The sequence below is a fragment of the Mycothermus thermophilus genome (assembly GCF_041956435.1).
Source record: "Mycothermus thermophilus strain CBS 625.91 unplaced genomic scaffold VTJ04scaffold_4, whole genome shotgun sequence".
NCBI lineage: Eukaryota > Fungi > Ascomycota > Sordariomycetes > Sordariales > Chaetomiaceae > Mycothermus > Mycothermus thermophilus.
The window spans coordinates 2,113,407-2,135,268 of NW_027191430.1; the positions used below are offsets into that span (position 1 = coordinate 2,113,407).

Sequence of the window (21,862 nt, forward strand, 5' to 3'; positions counted from 1 at the left end):
GACGAACTAAAAGCGAGCATCATGACGGTTTTCTTTTATTTCTCGGGTTCAGGGCAAACAGTGTATAGACGGATCATTCATCTCACGGTGGACATCCTACCCTGTCTAATCATAGACTTGGGGGGTCAAAAAAGGTGCCTCTCGGGTGTGGTGGGGATTAGATGGAGGGAGGGTTACGGATGGTATGGGATGGATGGACCCGGCGTTTCGTGTTGTATTGTCTCCGAGTCGTGTATTCTGCTTTTCTGTTTGTTGTTACCCCCGGCGGAGAAAAAGTAATCTCGCTTTGTAGAGTACCTAGCAATGAAGGAATGAATAATGTCATGTAACATCACATTTTCCGGTGTTTGGTCTGGAGGATTTGTGTTGGTGATGGCCGTTGACGTGACACTGTTGATCGACCCTGGTCCCAACTGTCTGTTTCTGGGACACCAACCTTTCAGAACAAACCCCGAGTCTCCGGGGCTCCAGCCGTTGATGGCTCCAGTCGTGACTCCATGATCCTGTGGATAGTAGATTCCCTCCGATCCCGCTACCAGGGACAAGATCTGGGTGTGGAGTGTAGCGGAGACAACGGCAGCAACGGGTTGTAAAGTCCACTTGTGGATAGGCTCCTCTCAGGTCGCTTGCTCCATCAGGTACCCCTTGAATTCGTTGAGGAGTCGCCGGGGGGATGTGGTGGTTCTTGAGATGGAATTCCTGATTAGGGTTTGGCGCGAGAGAGGCAGAGAAGTTGATGGTGTGTTTTCGGTCTCCTTCACGATGTAATGGAACTACTATGTGTTTGACATTGGGACGGGAGACAGAATTGCAGACAACACTGAAGAAGTTTGTCTAGAGGCAATTACCTAATCAACATCGAGGTTTCCCTTTTGGCTTAACGGATATAATTACCTGACCTAGTATAACGGTATCTTGCGTCATCTCTTTCCTTTCCCACATAGTTTTACCTAATTTAAGATTTGACAAATCTTGATCTCACCCCGCAAATTCCTGCAACAACCACCGCCGTTTGTTCCTCCTGTGTGCTGATAATGTCAACAGATCATTTTACCTACTTCTCGCTCGGCAAACTTTAGTAAAGCAAGAAACCCCCTTGTTCGCGGTGGATGGTTGGTGAGGTGGGTGGACTTTCCAAGACCCTCATCCCACTCGATGTCCGTTGCTGGGCATTCATGCACCCACGCACTGCGTCTACCTGCCTAATATGCCTGTCGGCACTGAAGAGGATGGATGAGCCTCCTCATCAAGAAAACGTGGCACCGGCAAGCAGGCTTCAGGGAGGATACTCGTAGATGTCGGTACCTTACTTCACAGTGCGATCCAACCCCCGTTCAAAGGACTAAAGTCGAGATGAACGTCACGATCACCATCCTGATCATCACCATCGCCCCACGAGGCGAGAGGGAAGAAAACAATTCGGCTCATGTGTACGGAACATGCCATTCCCCTCCTCGTCCCCGCCACCAAATACCGGTACTTTCTATGCCATTGCAGATGGAGCTGAGAACAAAGGAGTTCGAATGCCCAGGCGGAGCTGACTCGCGGCAACTAAGCGGCGATACCGAGACCGCGTGGCGGCTCCCTCCCAGTTTCCACAGCAAGAGCTGGGGAAAGTCGAGACACAGCCCTTTATGGGATGGGAAGTAATTGTTTTCGACGACATCTGAGGCGGGCAGCAAAACGAACCGAAAGAGTGATCCCCAAACAAACATGAATCAACCGTCCCTGACTCCATCTCGTGGAGTCAACGATTCTTCTTACCTCTCTGAGATCCTGATGACCACGTTAATGAACGGTTTGTTAGGACTTGAGGGGGGAATGTTAACCGTGACCAATACTCGTAGACATTCGAGATAGAGAAAGGTATAGAGACTTCGACCACAACCATACTCCAGCTTAGTGAGGTATGTCCCAAGTGACGCCACAAGTCATATGAGCTCCGACTCGGAGACCATATCCTATGTAGGTACACCTACCTACCTATGATCCCAACAAAAGATCCCCCTGCTCCCATCCCTTCCCGCGCCACGTGCGGCAAACCCTCTGCGCAACTGGTTAAGCCCCATTTTTCGATATTCGATCCCTTTTGCCTCTCTCAAAGCTTCAAATGAAACCTGGGAATGAGCTACGTAGGGACCTACGAGGCGCAAGACATATCACACAGACCTAGATAGTCAACCCATGCCCAGACAAGGAGGATACAACTTTCTCATGGCAGCCACGAGGTGGGTGGCGGGTGAATTCCATGGCAATGGCAATAACATGATCCTGCAACGGTCGTTGGTTCACAACATATTACTCCTATTTACAACATCCGACCGATCGGATCGGATGTATGGCTGCCAGCTCTCGTCCATCGACAGATAGACCAAAGGCAGCCCGATACCGCTACAAGTCCAGGCCCTCTCGGAACCAAACTTTGACTCAGCCCGGGACAGCTCCACACCTACTTCATGTACGAACTATGTACATAACATACATGCTGCAGGACCTGTCCGGATTCATCACACATACACACTGTACATACCTTACATCAGTCTGACGTGCAGAAACTAACGTGGGCGGTGCTGTACGTAGGAATGTATGTACATACATGTACACCACCTAGCATCACCGTCTTTCCGTCCTTCGTACGATGAACCCAGGTAAGTTACTCATTATTCCTTCAACAATTTGACGGTGAGGTAACATGGTGAGACAGAAGAGGTAAGGCAAACCCCATCTCCATCTCACCACCCGTCAACAGAGTTGTCTGAAACATCCCTCATCAACTTCCAGTCAGCCAGCTCTCATCAAGAAGACACAGGCAAAGCCTAGCGGCAACCTCACAATACAAACCCCACACAGTGGGCGGAAATCGGAGACAAAATTTTGTATTTTTAACAAAGAAAGCAAAAAATCCCTGATCCATGTCTAGTTCCTATGTATGTGCCCTATGCTAACCTAAACTCGTGCCGGGCGCTACGCGGTCGTCTCGCGCGCGCGAGGTCATTATTCGCGGTCCGGGACGCGAGCTCGATTAGTGACCGACGGCTGACATTGATCCAAGATGTCGCTGGCGAGGAGAATTGACATTTTCGAGTTACCAAGATAGATAGCTTGATATTTACTGGATAGCTAGCCAACCAGACATATTCGCCGTGTTGTCATGGCGATACCATACTGTAAGATCCCATATTGACTCTGGAAACGATCAAAAAAGAGACACATAAACTCCAAACGTCCACACTGCCGGGCCAGATCCTCGACACCCGTGCCATATACTCTCAAAAGACAGAATGCCCCGTTTGTAGTTAGGTATATATCCCGAGCCTTCCAGAACGACGCCGGGTGTAGAGACTCCGAGCAAACAGCAAGAAAACGAGAAAAATAGAAGGCTAAGACCAAGAAGCAAAAGAACCCCAAAAGAGCCCAAGCCACCAAAATAGATATCCAAGAAACAACCTGCATCATTCATCATATCCCATCCCGTCACAGTCCTTCTTCGTCATATATACCGTACCAATCCATCAAACCTCAAAGAAACCGCGGGTCCATTCCTTCCAAAACATACCCGTCCGCCGTCATGTTCATCAACCCATGAGCAGCAGCCGCAGCAGCGGCGGCGGCATGAGGATGATGGGCAGCCGGATGCCCGTTTCTACTGAACTCCATCGCCGCCGCGCTGCCCACACTAACCAGCTCATCACCAGAGCTCAACCCGTCCTCGCTCAGGCTGACCACGCTGTGCGATGACCCCGTTGCCGAGCCGAAATCACCCAGGTTGAACCCCGTGAGATCCCATGAGTTTGGTGACGACCAGGGCGCCCCTGCCGCGCCGTTCGCGGTTGCCGGTGTGGGTAATGATGCCGCCGCCGCGGTCGCAGTCGGTGTTGGCGCTGTCGCTGTTGTGCTTGGCGTCGATGCGGTCGCAGATACGGGCGTTTCCGCCAGCGTCAACCCCGGCCCGCCGTAAATGGCATCGTACACGTTGAGCTCGCCGCCTTCGATCGACCCGAGGAGAGCTTCCCACTCTGCTGTAGACACGCTCGACCCTTTTTGCAGCTGAGCATATATTTGTGCTTGCTGGGCCTGGGTGATGGCGGGATGTGGCCTGCCCTGGTCAGGTGAGGATGGTTGAGATTGCGACTCGAGGTGGAAGTAATCGGGAGGCTGCTGCTTGAGGCTCGGAGACACGGAGAGCCGGGCGAGCATGGCGACCTGCGCGGCATGTGCTTGGCTGAGTGATAACCTGTGGTCGCGCTGGGCAAGCGGCGGGGGCCGTGGAGCGTCAAACGACCCGCGTGGCCTCACAGGAGGATGTTCTCCTCGTGGGGTTGGCATCGACATCCTGCGCAATTTCTCTTGCTGTGCCAACAAATCCGTCTCACTCATGCTGGCGGCGAGGTGCCTTCCGAGTGTGGGGTGCGCTTTGTGTGTGGCGGTCGGAGAGGTTCGTTGTGCGGCCCCAATGCCGAGGCAGGTATCGGGGCTATTCCTTGGCGGCGTCGGCAGGTTCTGTGCCGGTGGCTCATCAAGAGTGACCAGCATGCCAGCAACGCGTTTCAGGTCGTAGCAGCCCGGAGCCTTGGCTTGGTCGGCAGCCTTGACCACGTCGTTGATTAACCTCTCATTATCCCTCAGCAACTTGCTATCCTGCTTGAGGTCGATGGTCTGATACAAAAAGACCATGCCGCAAAGGACGAGCGTGTCGGCCTTGTTCAAGCACAGCGCAAAGGCCATGTTCCTCTCCCCCAAAAGCTGGATGATCTGGATCATGTGCTTGCTCGACTCGCTGACCGCGATCATGGCAGGAGCGGCCTTGGGGCCCAGCGTTGACGTCACAGCAGGCCGGTAGATGAGAGTGCGCATGTAATAGTAGGCAAGCGCCAAAATAGGCGACCGGCTGCCGGTGACGTCGGTAGACGGCTTATCCTGCTTGAATGTAAGGCGAAGGTGCGGAGGCAGCTTTTCGTACCAGCCGTCCAGCTCGGCACCCAGAGCCGACATCTGCTGGAGGGAAAGTTCATGGGATGAGGCGGATGGGTAGATCTTCTCGAGGATCTTGGCCAAGACACGAGCACCGCGGAACAGGGCCAGAGCGTTGGAGAGGCGGGTGGCCTCGCCAGGAAGGCAAGGCTGGAACCCCTTTTCGGTAACGTACTCGTCATCGGTGTCGGTGGGGAATTCAGTGTGAACGTCCTCCTCCTTCAGGAGCTTCGGCAACCCGAGGATGGCAGCCGAGAAGCAGTCGAGCGTGTAAAGGGTCCAGAATACCCTCTTCCGAGTCTCGGTGGTGAGGACGCCGAACGAGAACCGCTTTTGGCTTTGGTGCAATCCAAGGCGGTGGGACAGACCCACCGCGATGCCCTTGTAGTGCTGCAGCCTCTTGTAGTCGGCGCGAATGCTGCAGTAAATCAGGGCAAGCACGAGGCACTGCAGCGTCATCATGGTGTTGTCCATGAGGACAGCCTCCAATGCCCGGTGCCATTGCTGCTCGCAGGCAGCGATCTGCTGGAGATCTGACCCCTCACTCGAAAGGGCAGCGATACCGAAGACGAGGTAAAGTTGGGCCAGCTTGTGGTTGTTCTTGATCTTATCGGGGTCGGCAACGAACTCCTCGTACACTCGGAGGAAAGTCGGCTTGTGGAGAACGGGGAAAAGTGGGGCCCATTCCTGGAAGTAGATGTTGACACAACGATCGGAGAAGAGGCGCGGCGGTACCCTCATGCTCGGGGAGGGCGGTTTTGTTGTCAGGGGATAGCATCCTTGAATGTGCAAAAAGGCTTCGGGGTTGAAGTCGGGGCAGGATTTCCCATTCTCCTGCATTTTGCGCTTGAAGGCCTCTATCGACAACCGGTTAGCCTGGAGGGACACTAAGGGGGCACCAAATATCAAATGTCCGACGAACCAATGAATGAACGGCCGCTTGACGGGCCCATGAAATAGGAGTCGGAGTTCTCGACGCCGAGCAGGAGAGGCGAGGCCTGTACCCGGAAGGTGTCTTCTTTGGCCGGCGACCCGGGCTCCTTCTTCTCTGCGGTGGCCTGGGTCTGAGCGTGATCGTTTGATGATTGCCGGTTGCCGTGAAGCCTCGAGAGCATGTCGATCTTCTCATCCTTCTCGTCGAGGAGGTCCTTGAGCTCCCGGACCTCGGCCTCGAGGGCGCGGACTCGCTCCTCGAGAGACTCTGTGTAGCCGCGAGGGAAGGCCCGGCGACTCAACTTATCGCTGGTCCGGCACTCGAAGCCGACATTGGCGCACTGGGAGCAGCAAGGGCGGATGCCATCGCAACGAATCTTCTTGCTGCGGCACCGGTCGCAGGCCTGGGCGATGCGGCTCTGCGAGCTGGTGCCGACTTTGATAACTTTCATGGGAAGGATGCCCGGCATGTTGACGGTGGATTGGGGCGTTGGCCCTCTTGTTCACCCACCCACACACTTGGTCGTTATACTTGATGGCGGTGATGCAATGACGCACGGGAAGGCTGAATGACTCCGTTGGTCCTGGGATGCCTCGTGGCTAAGACACCAAGATGCAAGTGATGGCCGTAGCACGTGGCGGGTTCGCTCGGCCGGAGGAGGAAGAGGAGGCTGAAGATCAGGAAAAGGAAAGTTGTTTGGCGCCGGTGGAAGCGGTGCTCACACCCCTTGTGATACTGGCAACGGGAATGTCTCGACCATGGACCGGCAGAATACAACAAACACGCAGACAGAACAGAAGAGATAAGGAATGACTGAAGCGGGAAACGAAATGGGGAGAATCCAGCGACAGCGGCGAGCGAGCCGGGTATTGGAGGGCGGGGCCAGGCTGGACTTTAAACGATGGACGGGCAACGGCTCTGGTCCCAGTGTCTTTTTGGTGGTCTCTGCGCCGCTGCTTGGGACTCTCGCCTGCAGGGAATTGAGGGAAAAAGGCAAAAGTGGCAGCCCAGAAGGACACTAGACACCAAGAATGCCGGTCCCCGGTCGGTCCGCACGGAGTGAGATCCTCGCAGCGCAGCAGCGTAGCGTAGCGGTTCTCTTGTGGAGGAAGAGTGGAGGAAAATTGGAAACGGTCGGTCAGCAGGGGATCGTTGGCCACCTCGACAGGGTTCAAGGTTTCCTGGCGGGGAGGATTGGGGGCTCATGATTGGACAGGCCTCGACCAAGGAAGCCCACTCCCGCCGTCGCTGACCCTTGTTCGTCGCAGTCTCCCCAATCATGACGGGGAGGCAAAGTCGCAAAATCTGGGGGAGAGCAGGGGAATGTTGGGACGGTGGCATCCTCTTGTGACGCTTGTTGGCACCGCCTTGCACACACTGTGTCAAGTACCGATATCAAACACGGGACCTGGACGTTGGACGTTGCGTTCTTCCACACTTGGATCCTCTTCCATGTTTTTGGCCATCGAGGACATCGCCTGTTATTGTGTGTGTCCCAGCATTGCTCGCCCATCCCTACCAAATTTCATGGCATGGACGACCATACAGGCACAGTAATTTCCTACACTCAAGGAGAGGATCTGACGTCTCGACGAGGTGGCCAGTCCGAGATGGATGCATGCTTGGTCTGGAGTGCCTGCTCCTCCCCGCATCAAGGTGGCACCACCAGCGAGCAGGCTTCAGGGCATTCTCGCTCCATTACCATCGGATTGGGACAAAATGGCATCACCCTTAACCATCATCGTCTTGTTCTGAGCATGCGGGACATGCCCATGGCAGATGGGCTGTGTCGAACCAGAATCTCGAATCCGGGGTGAGATCCATCACCCGAAGGGACCTAGCAACGACAGATGGGTCCAGGGAAGTGGTTTGAGATGCGGTATACCAACCTACACTACACTAGTCGCGGCGTAGACACTTGGCCATGGGTCGACAAGCCCGTCAGATGCTTCCATTTTCTGGATATCGGCCTTCAGCAGCAGGCCCTTGACTCGGCTCGGGGGTGGCACATGTCCAAGCGGCATCGGAAGCCGAGTAGGCACATCGGGACCGACAACCGCACTTTGCCATGGATGATCTGGACGAGGACGTCAACTCGCCTATTTTATCGAGGTTCCAGGGGCCATGTGTCAACCTCCCTGTAGGGCAGTATCCGGCGGTGTCGACATTCGGCAGGGACAAGTTTGAATCAGTCTCCACAGTGATGTTCAGGGCTTGCTCAGCGAGAAACACAGCCACCATGCCTACCCGAACAAAAAGCAGAGGTTCCTAGGGACACCCTCAACAAACTTTCAGCTGCCGGCTGGTGGATGAATGGACTACGTGCAGAAGGTACCTCGGACATGCCGCTCTCGTATGCCCTAGCCACACATAACATAATCGTACCCTCTAATTTCCACCTGAACCACATACATAGAAGGACGGACATAGCTGTGCTAGTCCATCCTCACTACCCCAATGTGGCAGGAATCCCGGGATCGAACGAGACTGTTGATGACACTTGACTCTATGTCCTCCCGACGTCAACGCAGGGGGGCCACGTCCTCTGTCATCCGTCAGCGCTGTCGGGAAGCGCATCTTCAGTCCGTCCCCCTTCCGACAAGCCACCTGGAAACACCACAAAACACCGACCCATGGCCCTGGAATTGCTGAGGCCCAGCTAGGCGGCTAGCGTCCGTTTTGATCGAGATGCCTTGGCTCTCGTCCTCTCAGAAACCGCGAACACGACTCCACTCCGCTGCAATGTTTAAAGCTTTCACCGACAACAAGCATTTTGCCCCCCGACGGTTCCGTTCCCCACAAACCTTCGGTTACCGTGACCCAAAACGATGGGAGGCGCGGCCACGAAAAAAAAAGACCAGGGACAGGGAGAAGGGTCTTGACGCACAGCATGCAGAAAAAAACAAAAAGAACAACCTAGATCCGAAGTGTTCCCGCTGCTGGCCGCCGTTGTCTGTTCAGCTCCCCCTTCCTACGACCTGAGCTAAATGAGCAAGTTCTCTTGCCTGACGCTAGCTGCAGACAGACAGACAGCCTTCCCCCCTACACTTACCGACATCGAAACATATCTAGGTACGGCATCGTGTAGCGAGTGCGAAGTGAAATGTCTCAGTCGTCGGAGCCCAAAACACAGCCCATCCTCCCAACCAATCCCCCGCATGGAGAAGAAAAGAAACGTCAAACAATGGCCTGATCACAGACCTAGTGTATGTACATACGTACCACCCACCCCCATGGTTGTGAGGCTTCCAGGCTAGGTATGTACCTGAGTTAGGTAGGTAGAGTCATCCCGTCGTATTCTTCCCCAGAAACCAAGAAACGGCCCTAAGCCTTTCCCCGCATTCTTCGGAAGCGGGTCGCGGGACTTACATACGTCCACCTACCCAGCAGACGGGTTGGGGGTGGGGATCCCCAGAGGGTAGCCAAACCTAATTCTGGCGTTGCCTCCGACGGCGACAGATGATTCTGATGGTGATGATGATGGAGTCTGGGGAAGCTTACGCCGGTTGGCTGGCGGCAAGTGTCTAAAGATCTTGTCTTGTCTCACATGTCTCACGACGTCTGTATGTAGTTTTCCATACTTCCGGGAACCAGAGTGACTCAACCACAACTCTATCCCTACCCCCAAGCTGTCCTTAGGGACTTTTCGACGCGGATGAATCTCGTGGTGCATAATACGCTAGGAACGATATGTGGGAAGTATTATACCGCATCTTTTTCACGCCAGAGATGCAATATCAACGTGGTTTCCGCACACGTCTTCTCAGGGCACACGAATCCCATATCAAATCCCATCTGCTTGTTACACAACACAATGCATCTTCTCAGCACAACACCTTCATGCGCTATGTAACTGAGGTACTTACCTACCCATGAGTCATCCCATCACCATCCTCATCGTCGTCATCCATCTTTCTCATCAATCCCGCAAAGCGCCTGGCGTAGTGTAGTGTCCGAGTACGATGATGATCGTGCCTTGCGCCAACAAAACACAAGCTTTCCTTCCCGCCAACGACGGCATGACCAGGGGGGGCGTGTAAAAGCTCGGCTAATCCGGCAATTCCTCAGCTGAAGTCCTCAGCCTCATTGGCCGCCTCCTCGCCCGCTAGGTCAGATCCGGTAGCTTCCGTCAGTCCGAGATAAGCCACCACGTTTTGGTCGGCCAGAAGCGTTCGTTTCTGCATCCGTCGCCGGAGCGTCAGCCGGTTGCGCTGCTTGCTTCCATTGGTTGGTTGTTTTGTGTAAGTTGGAGGGGAGGGGTGTGAGAGTGTGAGGGAGAGCTGCGCTCGTCTGCATGCTGCAGATCATCGTGGCAGCCACGAGGTCGCTTCGGTCCCGGGGAAGAAGCGCAACCTCTTCTCAACAAAACCTCATATGTTTGGCTTGACACCAACAACGAACGACACTACGACGATGCAAGAACTACTTTCTCACCACCGTACTGGCGCTATGCAGGTGTACGGGGTAGTAGCATTATGAAAGGGAGGGAGGGTGTGGTAAGACGTGCCTGCTAGGCAGGCGGTCCCACGTGCGAGATCCTGCAGGAGTATGTACCCATGTATGAGAGAGAACATTGTCCACTCACCTCTTCCTCCAGGGATTCGATGGCCTGTTCGAGAAGGTTCGTCTCGATGGCGCGCAGCGCCATGGCCTGACGGAAGCATTCCTCTCTTTGCGTCGACGACGGGGTGTTTGGATCTTGCGGTGCGGTTTGGCGGATGCGTTCGAGCTGGGCGCCGAGGGCCTCCTGGACGGCGACGACGACGCGCAGCCGCAGGACCGCAGCCAGAGGATGGTCCTTGATCAGAGTCTCGAAATCTTGCGTGCGATTCGTCACGTCCTCGTCCCGCCAGAACACGCACAGTTGTCGGGCCCCATCGCGCTCCTGCAGCACGCGGAACTCGAGCCCGTCCTCCTCGTTGACGCACATGAGATAGGCGAAGGGACTTGACCATCTGATGATTGAGGCGGCGGCAGGAGCGGTAGCAGTGCCGGAGTTACGGTCCCGTGCCACGTGGATTCTGGGGGGTGCCCCGAACGCAACCAGCTTGGCTTTGGCGAGCGGGTCGTCTGAGAAAGGGTTCAGAGGAAGCACCAAGCCTTCGCCCGTGGTGGCATCGAGGTCGATGAAGCCGTAGCTGAAGAGCATCTCGGCGGCGGACTTGGTCTCGCCGTAGCTGATGGTAACCTCGTCGCCTGGAGATAGCCGCACCCCGGGCCGAGGCAGCAGAACCACCTCGTCTTGACGGTTCTCGTCGTAATAGGCGTTGGGCGTGGCCGAGTGGTTGGCCATGTCGAGACAGGGCACCATGGCTTCCCCAGACCTTGGCAGCTCCAGGCAGCGGGAGCGATACAGGGCGTCGAGGCGGATCCAGTCCGCGAACGAGATGGCGCCTTGCCCTTCCCATAGCAGCTCGTTCCATGTGGGGAAGTCAGACGATTTCTCCTGGATCAGACCAAACTCGGCGTCGAGAGCTGACAGTTTGGCATTGAGGGCCGCTTCTAAAGACGTGCCCCTGAGGAGGAGCCGTTCGTCCTCGGTCCAGAGCGTGGGCACCGGCACCGTCTGGGGAAGAAACTGCAGATACTCGGTCCATGGGTTTGACACTCCCACGGAGGAGTGACTGGATCGGGATGCCAGCGCCGCCTGGACTAGTAAGAAGAGCAGGACATCGGCTCGTGTGGACTGTAATGGTGGGCGTGTATATGCATTGGAACGCACCAGATGGTCAGTTACATGTTTTCCATGTCTGTGTGACATGTGCCATGCACACGCGGTCTATCTACCACGGGTCTGGGAAAGAAAAAAAAGGGTAGGCCAGTTACCCGGTGGCCAATAGCATCCAGCAGCTGGCGGAAGTTCTTGTCCTCTTTGGCGTACTCGTCAACAGCAGCGGCATTGAGCACGAGGCCGTGTGGTACCGTCAGCAGGGATGGGGCGGGTGCTGCGGCCGCTGTGCCATCATTATCATCATCTGTGTCAACCACATGGCGCCCTGGTTCCTCAGCCGCTGCTACGTCGCCGTCACAAACCACGCCATATCCCCGGCCATCTATCTCGGTGATCTTGACATGGTGGAACGAGACGTTGTTGAGATGTGCCCAGGACGGGATGCTCTCGATTGGGAGGGTTGGCCGATGGTGCATCTCGCTCGGTAGTTGAGGGATTAAAGGCGGAATGTGAAATTCAGATGAGAAGGGCTGGATGCCCCAGGGTGTGCAGCAGTGATGATTGATGGGGTACGTATACTCCGTGTGACTGAATTTAGCCTGAGAGGAGGTGTTTCATTGCAGTTCTGCCACAGCTGTCACGGTTGAGGGAGGAAAAGAACAAGCACTGGAGGCTCGACCTTCAATGCTGTGTTGGTGAGCTGGGTGAGGAATGCTGCCGACTGGCCGGATGAAGTACACGACAGAGCCAGGTGAGAAAAGGCAGATCTTGCGAGATGGGCTTCTAGAAGTCCGGTTAATTCCACTACAGGGCAGGCAGGCTGTTGGTTGGGACTGGACGAGGACGGAGCTTCCTCTTCCCGCCCCAGGGATGGCAGAGGCTTGGCATGCCCCGCCTTGGCCTTGCTTATCGCTTATCGGAGCGCGGGGCAGGGTCCCTGGCCAGGAATTTGTTTCTAAATGTCATCTCGACATCTTGCGACTGCGCCCTGTACATGACTGGAGGCCAACAATAGCACCAACAGTTGCTCGCTGCTGTTCTTAGCCACCTGAAATACCTTCAAAATGGGCAGAGACCCCCTTATTGGCTTGGTCGGCAAACCAAGTGCTGGCAAGTCCAGCACCCTCAATTCTCTCACAGATGCCTCTTCCAAAGTTGGTGGGTAACACATTGAGGCTGTCTCCTCGATATGCGCCGGGTTGATGATACTGACATCTCGCTCAGGGAACTTCCCGTATGCTGTCATCCTCCCTTCTCGACGTTATTTTCAACATGCGCTTCCCGCGACCAGTCGCTGACCCCTAGTCGCCTTCTTTTTCCATCCGCAGCTTCACCACCATCGACCCCCAACGAGCCATCGGCTATCTCCAAATCGACTGCGCATGTGCGCGCTTCGGTCTTCAGGATCGCTGCAAACCAAACTACGGCTCATGCGTGAACGGACGGCGAAGCGTTCCTATCGAGTTGCTGGACGTGGCTGGACTTGTCCCAGGGGCACATCAGGGTCGGGGCCTGGGGAACAAGTTCCTCGACGACTTGCGACATGCCGACGCACTCATTCACGTTGTTGATGTCTCGGGTACCACGGACGCAGAGGGCAAGAACACGCGTGGCTACGACCCCAGCGTCGACATCGCCTGGCTGAGGAGTGAGATTGTGCAGTGGATTAAGGGGAACCTCATGGAGAAGTGGGGGTCAATCAAGCGCAGACATGTGGCGGTCAAGGCGACAGCTGTTGAGACACTGCAGAACCAATTCAGCGGGTATGGGAGTACAGCGGCGGTGGTTGCGCGCACATTGGATAAGCTAGGGTTGAAGGAGCCTTTGGAGGAGTGGGATGGTAGGAAGCACATCGATTGCGGAGCCGGGCAGACAGCTTGCTAACACGACTGCGCAGAGGAAACCATCGATCGGGTCGTTAACGCCTTCACCGACGAGAAGTTCCCCACCGTCCTGGCACTCAACAAGATTGACCACCCAGACGCCGACAAAAACATCGCAAAGATCGCCAAGCAGCAAGACCCAAACAAAATCGTCCTCTGCTCCGCCATCTCCGAAATATTCCTCCGCAAAATGGCCAAGCAGGGCTACATCCGCTACACCGAAGGCAGCGAGTACATCGAGACGCGGGAGGATCTGATCGCAGACGGCGACCCGACCGGCGGGGGGCTGAAGGAGCTTGACGAAAAGAACCGCAACAGGATAGAGAACCTCAAAGACATGGTCCTCTATCGCTTCGGTTCGACGGGCGTGGTCCAAGTGTTGTCCAAGGCGGCCGAGCTGCTCGGGTTGGTGCCCGTGTTCCCGGTCCGGAACATCACAACGTTTGGCTCTGGTGGGAGCTCCAGAGAGGTATTCCGGGATTGCGTGTTGGTGAAGAAGAACTCGACCGTGGCGGACGTGGCGAGGAAGATCTTGGGCGATGCGCCGATTGCATACGTTGAGGGAGTTGGCGGAATCCGGGTCGCCGAGGATCAGATTGTCGAGGTCGGGAAGAATGATGTGAGTGGACGCCTGCTCTGGCTTTTTGTTCCGAGTTCTTCTGACTTTGTCTTAGATCTTGTCTTTCAAGCTCGGGAAATAAAACGCAGCAGAATCGTGGCTCTTGAGACATTCGTCATACACAAACGGCTTCACGAACCCCCTCCAAGCGCCAGCCTGGGAGGGGTATCCCCCTTAAACCGATGGATCATCTAGTTTCATCGAGCTCTCTTGAAGCTACAAAGCAGTGGCTTTCTTAGCCCCAGAGGGCAAATCCCTGGGCAACTTCAAGAGGGAGGCATCTCCAAAACCTGCCATGCCATCTAGAAACTTCCAGTCAGTCGGCCAGCGAAATGCCAAGGAGCATCATGGTCAGAGGCTATGGCATAGCACATCTTTAGGGTCCTAGCCCGACATGAGAGAGAGACGTTGTGCTCAGCCACGGAGATGTGGTCAGATCTCCTCGAAAGACTTGAAGGGAGGCGAACGATAATCATGAATTGGTTCACCATGAGGTTCGAATCGGCACCCAACCTAAATAATCATCAATTTGGGGTATCGCTGATACTAAGCAGCTCCCAGAGAGCTATGGAAGTGCATAACCCAAGATCTCACAAGGGAGAAGAAGTAAATGAGTGACAAGAAATGAACAAAGACTTGACCCTACCCGTCGACATCCATGGAAGAGCGTCCTGAAAGATTTGGTATGAAGCGTCGCCGATGAGTCAATCCACCAATGATGCTCCCCAAGAACAAAGCGAAATCTTCGAGTACTGCCATCGTGAACTCTCCCAAACTTTGGTGTTCATTCCGACCACCTCAGAATGAATAATGTGCCGTCTCGAAAGGCTTGGCGGCATCTCGTATCCGATGATGTCATCGGGGGAGCACCCCACCAAATCCAACTTTCTTCTGCATCGGCAGCTGTATGCAGCGTCTTCACACGTCCAAGACAAAGATTGTCGAGAGCGGGGAGCAGGCGGCACGCTGGTAGCGAGGTAGGTACCTCAGTGTAGCCCGCGGGTCAAGTGGTTGTTGTCGTGAGATGAAGGTGCTCATTATTCGTTCGGATCATCAAGCGTTGAGACCCATATTCTCTCCACCGAAGGCATTACCTAGAAAGAACAACCCCTTCCATGCCCTTCCCAATCCCTAAAGAAGAAAAGAAAAGAGGTATCCAACGCTGTTGTCTAACCCCGTCCCCCTCACGCGTTCAATTCCCAAGCAAGCAAAAACAACCAAGCGAAACCAAAGCTAATCATGACGGCGAAAAGAGCGACGGAGAAGAGAGCGTTCTCTTAGTATTTCAAAATGATGTAGAGGGCGTGGATGATGCCGGGGATGTACTGTAAAGAGGAGCTGTTAGCTATCCTGTGTCTGTTCGCTGGAGGAGTGAAGAAGGAGAAACGTACGCCGAGGATGGTCAAGAGGATGTTGAGCAGCAGTTGTGAGCCGCAGCCGACCTCGAGGAAGACGCCGACGGGCGGGAGGATGATGGCAAGAATAATCTTGCAGATATCGCTGTTGGCCAGATTGTTAGCTGGCTGTTATTGCTTTGGGCGCAGCTCGGGATGGCTGGATTGGGAGAGAGGTATGGAGGAGGATGGGTTTGCATGCGTACCTGGCGGTGAACGGCATTTTGACGGTTTATGGATGGTTTTCTGGGAAGACTAGGGTGCGAAGCAATATGCGATTGTCTTTGAGGATGTTGTGGTAGTTCTGTGTGAAGTTCGGGTGGTGATTGTTTATATGTTGAGAAGCAGCAGGAGTGGATTCGATATGGTGAAAACAAACCAGAATCGAACACTTGCTGCTACACGGTGGCTGGTCCCGGAAGCGTCTTAAATGTCATGAGCAAGCTACTCCATGCGACAAGAATCCTTCAGCCAAGCATCGGATCTGCCCGTGGACAGCAGCAGGTGGTTTCAATGACCAAGGATAGCAGGACGAAAGTACCCTGGCCAGGTACACACCTCACGTCGGGTGGCAACAAAGACCACCGGATTGGATGCACTCTCGGCTGGGGCCTTGGTCGGCAGAGCTATCTGCCTTGGTGGAGAAGTGCGCTACTACTACCTGGTACGTCCTTTGGGGTGCTGCGTCATACAACCTCCTGGAACAGACGGCCCGGGGGTTGGGAACGTGGTCAGGTGGTGGCTGGAGGCTTACTGCGTCTGTCCGTTTTACGGGCGAGTCTGCTTGGTCTGCTTGGTCTGCTTGACAGTTTGCCGTCCACCCGCATGTTTGTGTAATGATACACAGACATTATGACACGGGCCCAGCAAATTACCTGTAGACGGGACTCGAACAACGCATGGTGGATGAGGTGATGATGAATGAGCACCCCCCAAAACAAAAATCCACTCTCATGCTCGCCCGTTCGGGTGCCACTGTCCACGACATGCATGACGTTTCTACCGAGAGGCGGGGATGCCGCGTGAGAAGGCATGCGCCTTTGGGAGGTAACCAAGAACCACACAGTCAGGTGATGCTTGGCTTACTAGAGGTTGCTCTGGCTAGTGATTGAAGATTTCCCGATCTGTCCGAGTTTTGATGTTTTGCTCGAATAGACTTGACTCTGAACGTTTATTTTGGCGGAAAATATCAACTATTGTTCTGTTTTTACTAGGTGTCATGGCTTCAAGTCTGGACTCTTCAAACCTTTGATGTGGGACTGCTATGCTGAGCCAATGCAGACGGACTTCCTGGAGAGCTTGGCGGCTAACTATTGTCTCAATGACGATACCGAGGTGCCCGAGAAACATTTCGAGAGCGCCAGCATCCTCTTCGGCTGCACGAATGCATCTGCTTCCATGTTTCTGACGTGTCGAGAGTGGCTCGGTTGTTGTGGTGGGAAGCAGGCACATGCCTTGTCCGCCTCTACAAGAACCGTAGGAATGACGTAGGATATGCATGACATCACCACCCGGACAACGCCGGCTCAGTGCCAAGCATGCTCCCAAGTCCCGTCGGTGAGCGGCTTCTTGGCTTCAATCCGGATTCGGAAAAATGTTGTCAAGCTGTCTTTTGTGTGAGAGGAGGGTTTTGCCCGCTCGATCGAGAAACCGAGGAACGTGTTTATCCTTTCGCCGCCACGCAGCTACAACAATACTGGACGCCGTTTTCGGCTTAGCCTCCGGGCTTATCGGAGGCTGGACGGCACTCACGGAACGGAGCACCGGGCTTGGCGCCGAGTCGGAGCCCCACTTGGATGCTCTTACCCGAGCCCCACTCAGCCCCAACCCTAGCGACAATTTTGAGCCACAATTTCACCCAAGCTCCATCAGAAACCCTCGTTCAATTCACCGCCCGCAAAAGATTTGTCGGACCCCCTCTTAAAACCATCCCGCGAAAATATATCACCACACCGCAGAGGCGCAGGATATTTGACCTCTTTGCGTCCTACATCGTCACCCTCAGTATCTCGGCCGGTCCCGAACAGACAATCAGCAACAATGGCTCCCGTCGCTGTATGTACCACCACCATCACTTGACTGCTTTGCTGTTGGCCCAGTCCTCTTTGGGGATTGTCCCCCCCGAGCCGGATGATGGCGTGAAGCAGTAGGCTAAGTCAATATTTTTCCTTCGGGAGCAACAGAAGAAGTCTGGCGCCAAGAAGGGCCCCAAGACAACCAAGAAGGTGAGTCCATTATCCTCGAGAGAGCTGTTGTTTGTCGGGTCGGTCGCTGATAGATGATGTGCTCCCCATGCAGTTCATCATCAACGCCTCGCAGCCGGCGAGCGACAAGATCTTCGATGTCTCGGCCTTCGAGAAATTCCTGAACGAGAAGATCAAGGTCGACGGCCGCGTTGGCAACCTTGGCGACACCATCAAGATCTCCCAGCAGGGCGAGGGCAAGATCGAGATCATTGCCCACAATGACCTCTCGGGCCGCTACCTCAAGTACCTGTAAGGCTCTCTCTTCCCGCAGCCGTCCTCCCCTCGATAGACCCCCAGCAGCTGACAATCGGGCACTACCAGGACCAAGAAGTTCCTCAAGAAGATGCAGCTCCGCGACTGGCTCCGCGTCGTCGCCACCTCCAAGGGTGTTTATGAGCTCAAGTTCTACAACGTCGTTAACGACGAGGCCGAGGAGGACGACGAGTAAACAACTAAAAAAACAGTCTGCGGCTGGAACAAAAAACTTGGTTTGGCGTTCTTCGGGATCCATCATCATATGGCGAGATACCAAAAGGGATGGCTAGACCGGTTGTGCATAGCGGGAATGGGTCAACAATAAAAAGTGACACAGGCACGCATTGCGGCCGTCGGGCCTCTGGCCAAACCATGTCAATGTTCTCTTATTGATGCTCCTGGGTATATTGGTTTGTTTGTTCTCAGCACAGTATCCAACCCATCCCAACACCTCAACGCCGTCTATCCGGTTTCCCACCTCCTATGGCAAGGTTCGCATCGCCGCCTCAAAGGCCACCAGCGCCATAGCATTCGCCGGGAACGCCCTCAAAAAGCATGGTACAAACCCGCGCCAATACCCCCGTATCCCCTGTTCCTGATACACTGCCTTGGCGGCATCCTTCCACCTAGGAAACCTCCTCACCCCATCCCCCAACTTGCCCCCAAGCGGATCCGTCATAACCCTCTGCTTCACCACATCGCTGGGATAGCTCATGATCCAAAACACCTGGGCGCTCAGCCCGCCCGCCCAAAAGTTGACGGCCGGCGCGCTCAGCGACGTGCGCTCCCGCATCCACCTCGACAGCACGTCGTAGCTGCCCCACCAGAAAAAGAAGAAGCTCCGAAACAGCAGCGTCGCCTGCAGGCCGCGGTAGATGCCCCGGATCCCGTGCGCGCGGTAGATTTTCAGCAGGCAGTCGATCGGCCCGCTGTACAGCCGGTCCGCCTTACGCGCGGCGTACTGCGTTTGCAGCCGCGCCTTGATGTGCTCCACGGGCGCCGCCACGAAGCTCACCGTCGCGCCGGCAAAGATGCCCGCGATCCCGTGGCCCCAGGAGGGGAGGGGGATGGCGGTGTTGGCGCTGCTGTCTTTTTTACTATCACTACTACCGCCCAGTCCGTGTCGACTGCTGGGCGGGTGGTGGGATATGAGTCCGTAAGGGAGGAAGATGTGGTCGTGTAAGAGGCGGCGGTAGACGTTGAGGGACCCGAGCATGACGCTGTCCATGAACATCCACCCGACCAATGGCGGGGTGGCGCCCTTGTAGAGGGCCAGGATGCCCTCGTTGCGGATCGTTTGGGCTAGGCATTGTAAGGGGCCTGAGAAGCGGCCGGAGGAGGTTGTTTGGAGGCGGACTTTGATGGTATCGAAGGGGTGGCCGACTGGTGGAAGAAGGAGAGGGGGTTGGTTAGTGTTTGACTGTTTGGAGGGTGGATGTGGGAGAGGGATGGTAGATCAGGTACATACCTGTTTGTTTGGCAATGCCCGAAAACACGCCCGCCACGAAGCCCCGGTAGTTACTGCCCGTCGTCTTGTTGGTGGTGGAAGTTTGCGGTGCCGGTTCGGGGTTCGGCCCCGGCGACGTCGCCGGGGATGATGATGAGGAGGAGACGGGTGCCGCCATTGGGAGTATTCCGGATGCGCGAGCGAAGCGCGGTACCTAACCGGACGGCTGACCTACTCGGGGCGACGTGCGTCTGGGAAGGGGTTGAGGTGGGAAGAGAGCGCTGATGTTGTAGGTTTGGTCATTGTCCTCGGCTCAAAGAAAGCTCCGGCTTCTCTTTGGACTTTTTGGCCCCACCACGCAGCGGTATCGGACAGGAAGCGGGACCTCGATAGGGACGGAAATCAGGAACCAGGGGTGAAGTGGGGCCGTGCCGACCGAAAGTCAGGTCCGAAGGGACCGGCCCGGCGGATGGGCTTCGGAACCCAAGTCGATGTCTCTTTTCTCTCCTCATGTCCGAGGCCAGCCAGGATACTTAATGTCCCATTTCTCAAAGGGCTGGTACATACGGCCATACCCACAAGAAAGCACGGGATCCCGTCCGCTCTCCCCTAGTTAAGCTTGTGAGGGCCCGAGTAGTAGTTGGGTCGGTGACGACCAGCGAATGCCGGGTGCTGTATGTTTTTTGCACTCCTTTTTTTTCTTCTTTATGGTTTTCACAGACATTCTCTGGGACTGGGAGCAATTGACGGGTGGCCAGATCGCTGACTCCTCAGATGCAAAGACTCTCGGCGACTTGACCATTTGACATCAACAGGTCGAGTCATTGAGAAAGGCGTCTTGCGCATTGCCGTAGGGAATTGACACAACATGGATGCAACTGCAGAACCGGAATCAATAATAGTCAAGTTCTATGTCACCACAAATTTTTTGTGTCGGGTTTAACACCAAGAAAATGAAATTCGAGTCCAGATATTTAATACAACACATCTCCATGACCGTCCACTATGTACCACAAGCCCAGAACGGGGGGTATCTCACACTCCTCCAGGCCCCCAAGTCCCAAGAATTACCACCGTGTACTTGTGCCCATCCATCCATATGCATTCCTTTCTTCAAAACCTCTTCCCCCACGCCACCGTGCCCCCCAGCACCCTCCCGACCAAATGCCCTGCATACAGCCCGCACAGGATCGTCACCGGCCACTTCTGCCACTCCCGGTCCCAGTCCAGGGGGATCGGCACGGCTCCGAGCCAGGCGCCCGCGGCGGCGCCCACCAGACCTCCATACGTCTCGTCCAGCGGCGCCGAGAACCCGCCCAGGGAGGCCCAGGCGGTGCCGTCGACGCCGCGGACGAAGAAAACGGGGAACAGCGCCAGGACGGCAGCGTGCGCGGCGCACAACAGCGTGTGGGCGTTGTGCGTGAGGAAGGGCGCGCCGAAGAGGACCATGGTGAGGTAGAGGAAGGGGGTGACGAGGAAGGAGAGGAGGAGGGAGAGGATCGCGGTCTGTTATTTTGGGTGGTGGATAGTGGATGGTTAGCTACTACTCTTACTTCATCCAATACAATATATCAAATTGCAAGAAAGGGAAAAGAAAAGAACTAACCGTGACCCCCTTCGTCCCAACCCCACCCCCGGCAGCACCACTACCCGCTTTCCTCTTTCCCCCGGCCGTCTTCTTTACCCCACCTTCCGAACCTCCCCCAGCTGCAGTGGTAGTAGTGTTCTCCCCCGCGACGGGAAGACAAACCAGCGCGTACGCGACCTGCAGCGCCGCCGTGGCGGGCAGGAGCAAGGTCATCTCTGCGACGGGGTCTGCGACGAGGGAGCGGAAGCGGGCGGCGAACAGCGCGGCCTGGAGGGCGGGGAGGGCGTGCCGTGCCGTGCGGGAGAGCGGGGTCTGTTTGAGTTGGACTGGGTGGAGGAGTGGCTCTTGAGGTTTGTTTGCATCGTTTGATGGTGGCGGTTGTGAGGTTTGGGGTTGGGACGGTTTGGATTTGCTGGGGACGACCGCGCTGGCGGCGGCGGCGCTTTTCGTGGAGGGTGTGGAGGGCATGGTTGGCTATTTTTTGGTTGTTTAAATGGGTGACTTTGCTATGTGAGCAATTCGAGCATTTCGGACGTGGTAATGGGAATTGGGCGTTGGCGTCGTTGCTGTGAAAAGAGAAGGGGGGAAGGAAGTTTAAATTAAAGTTGCCCGAAGTTCCAAAGTGACGTTGCGACGCGACGGGTGCTCGGGATGCTCGGTAATAACCCTAACCCTGACTACCTCGTGAGCTGGCCAAAAGGGTTCTCACTCCCAAGGCTCACACAATCCGACCACCATCTACTACCTCAGGAAAGATGCTTGAGTAGGGTAGAAAAATACTTGCTTGTACTGACTAAGTCGGACCACTATTTATCGTAGTTGAAGTATCTTAAGCAGATATAGGTATCTCCCTA

The 21,862-nt window shown here is 55.3% G+C and overlaps 10 protein-coding genes across 10 annotated transcripts; 2 read left to right on the forward strand and 8 right to left on the reverse strand.

Annotated features, from left to right (window-relative positions):
• Positions 1-3,120: 3,120 nt before the first annotated feature.
• On the reverse strand, positions 3,121-3,456 carry VTJ04DRAFT_6518 (uncharacterized protein; the record flags this gene model as incomplete). The annotated part of the gene is made up of 1 exon (XM_069364746.1): positions 3,121-3,456. One exon carries the CDS (start codon positions 3,454-3,456, stop codon positions 3,121-3,123), a length of 336 nt encoding a protein of 111 aa, XP_069218542.1.
• A 63-nt stretch (positions 3,457-3,519) lies between these two features.
• VTJ04DRAFT_6519 (uncharacterized protein) lies at positions 3,520-6,374 on the reverse strand (the record flags this gene model as incomplete). Its single annotated transcript, XM_069364747.1, has 2 exons — positions 3,520-5,828; positions 5,894-6,374. The coding sequence occupies 2 exons, from the start codon at positions 6,372-6,374 to the stop codon at positions 3,520-3,522; spliced, it is 2,790 nt and encodes a 929-aa protein (XP_069218543.1).
• Positions 6,375-6,430: 56 nt separating this feature from the next.
• On the reverse strand, positions 6,431-7,380 carry VTJ04DRAFT_6520 (uncharacterized protein; the record flags this gene model as incomplete). Its single annotated transcript, XM_069364749.1, has 2 exons — positions 6,431-6,792; positions 7,296-7,380. 2 exons carry the CDS (start codon positions 7,378-7,380, stop codon positions 6,431-6,433), a joined length of 447 nt encoding a protein of 148 aa, XP_069218544.1.
• A 2,589-nt stretch (positions 7,381-9,969) lies between these two features.
• Positions 9,970-12,052, reverse strand: VTJ04DRAFT_6521 (uncharacterized protein; the record flags this gene model as incomplete). The annotated part of the gene is made up of 3 exons (XM_069364750.1): positions 9,970-10,083; positions 10,491-11,591; positions 11,732-12,052. The coding sequence occupies 3 exons, from the start codon at positions 12,050-12,052 to the stop codon at positions 9,970-9,972; spliced, it is 1,536 nt and encodes a 511-aa protein (XP_069218545.1).
• A 588-nt stretch (positions 12,053-12,640) lies between these two features.
• Positions 12,641-14,160, forward strand: VTJ04DRAFT_6522 (uncharacterized protein; the record flags this gene model as incomplete). Its single annotated transcript, XM_069364751.1, has 5 exons — positions 12,641-12,734; positions 12,801-12,810; positions 12,905-13,416; positions 13,474-14,078; positions 14,134-14,160. The coding sequence occupies 5 exons, from the start codon at positions 12,641-12,643 to the stop codon at positions 14,158-14,160; spliced, it is 1,248 nt and encodes a 415-aa protein (XP_069218546.1).
• A 220-nt stretch (positions 14,161-14,380) lies between these two features.
• Positions 14,381-14,837, reverse strand: VTJ04DRAFT_6523 (uncharacterized protein; the record flags this gene model as incomplete). The annotated part of the gene is made up of 2 exons (XM_069364752.1): positions 14,381-14,591; positions 14,725-14,837. 2 exons carry the CDS (start codon positions 14,835-14,837, stop codon positions 14,381-14,383), a joined length of 324 nt encoding a protein of 107 aa, XP_069218547.1.
• Positions 14,838-15,355: 518 nt separating this feature from the next.
• VTJ04DRAFT_6524 (uncharacterized protein) lies at positions 15,356-15,695 on the reverse strand (the record flags this gene model as incomplete). The annotated part of the gene is made up of 3 exons (XM_069364753.1): positions 15,356-15,403; positions 15,470-15,578; positions 15,679-15,695. The coding sequence occupies 3 exons, from the start codon at positions 15,693-15,695 to the stop codon at positions 15,356-15,358; spliced, it is 174 nt and encodes a 57-aa protein (XP_069218548.1).
• A 1,817-nt stretch (positions 15,696-17,512) lies between these two features.
• Positions 17,513-18,166, forward strand: VTJ04DRAFT_6525 (60S ribosomal protein eL22; the record flags this gene model as incomplete). Its single annotated transcript, XM_069364754.1, has 4 exons — positions 17,513-17,527; positions 17,656-17,697; positions 17,771-17,967; positions 18,040-18,166. 4 exons carry the CDS (start codon positions 17,513-17,515, stop codon positions 18,164-18,166), a joined length of 381 nt encoding a protein of 126 aa, XP_069218549.1.
• A 288-nt stretch (positions 18,167-18,454) lies between these two features.
• Positions 18,455-19,598, reverse strand: VTJ04DRAFT_6526 (uncharacterized protein; the record flags this gene model as incomplete). The annotated part of the gene is made up of 2 exons (XM_069364755.1): positions 18,455-19,356; positions 19,442-19,598. The coding sequence occupies 2 exons, from the start codon at positions 19,596-19,598 to the stop codon at positions 18,455-18,457; spliced, it is 1,059 nt and encodes a 352-aa protein (XP_069218550.1).
• Positions 19,599-20,533: 935 nt separating this feature from the next.
• On the reverse strand, positions 20,534-21,476 carry VTJ04DRAFT_6527 (uncharacterized protein; the record flags this gene model as incomplete). The annotated part of the gene is made up of 2 exons (XM_069364756.1): positions 20,534-20,926; positions 21,027-21,476. 2 exons carry the CDS (start codon positions 21,474-21,476, stop codon positions 20,534-20,536), a joined length of 843 nt encoding a protein of 280 aa, XP_069218551.1.
• Between the last annotated feature and the right edge of the window lie 386 nt (positions 21,477-21,862).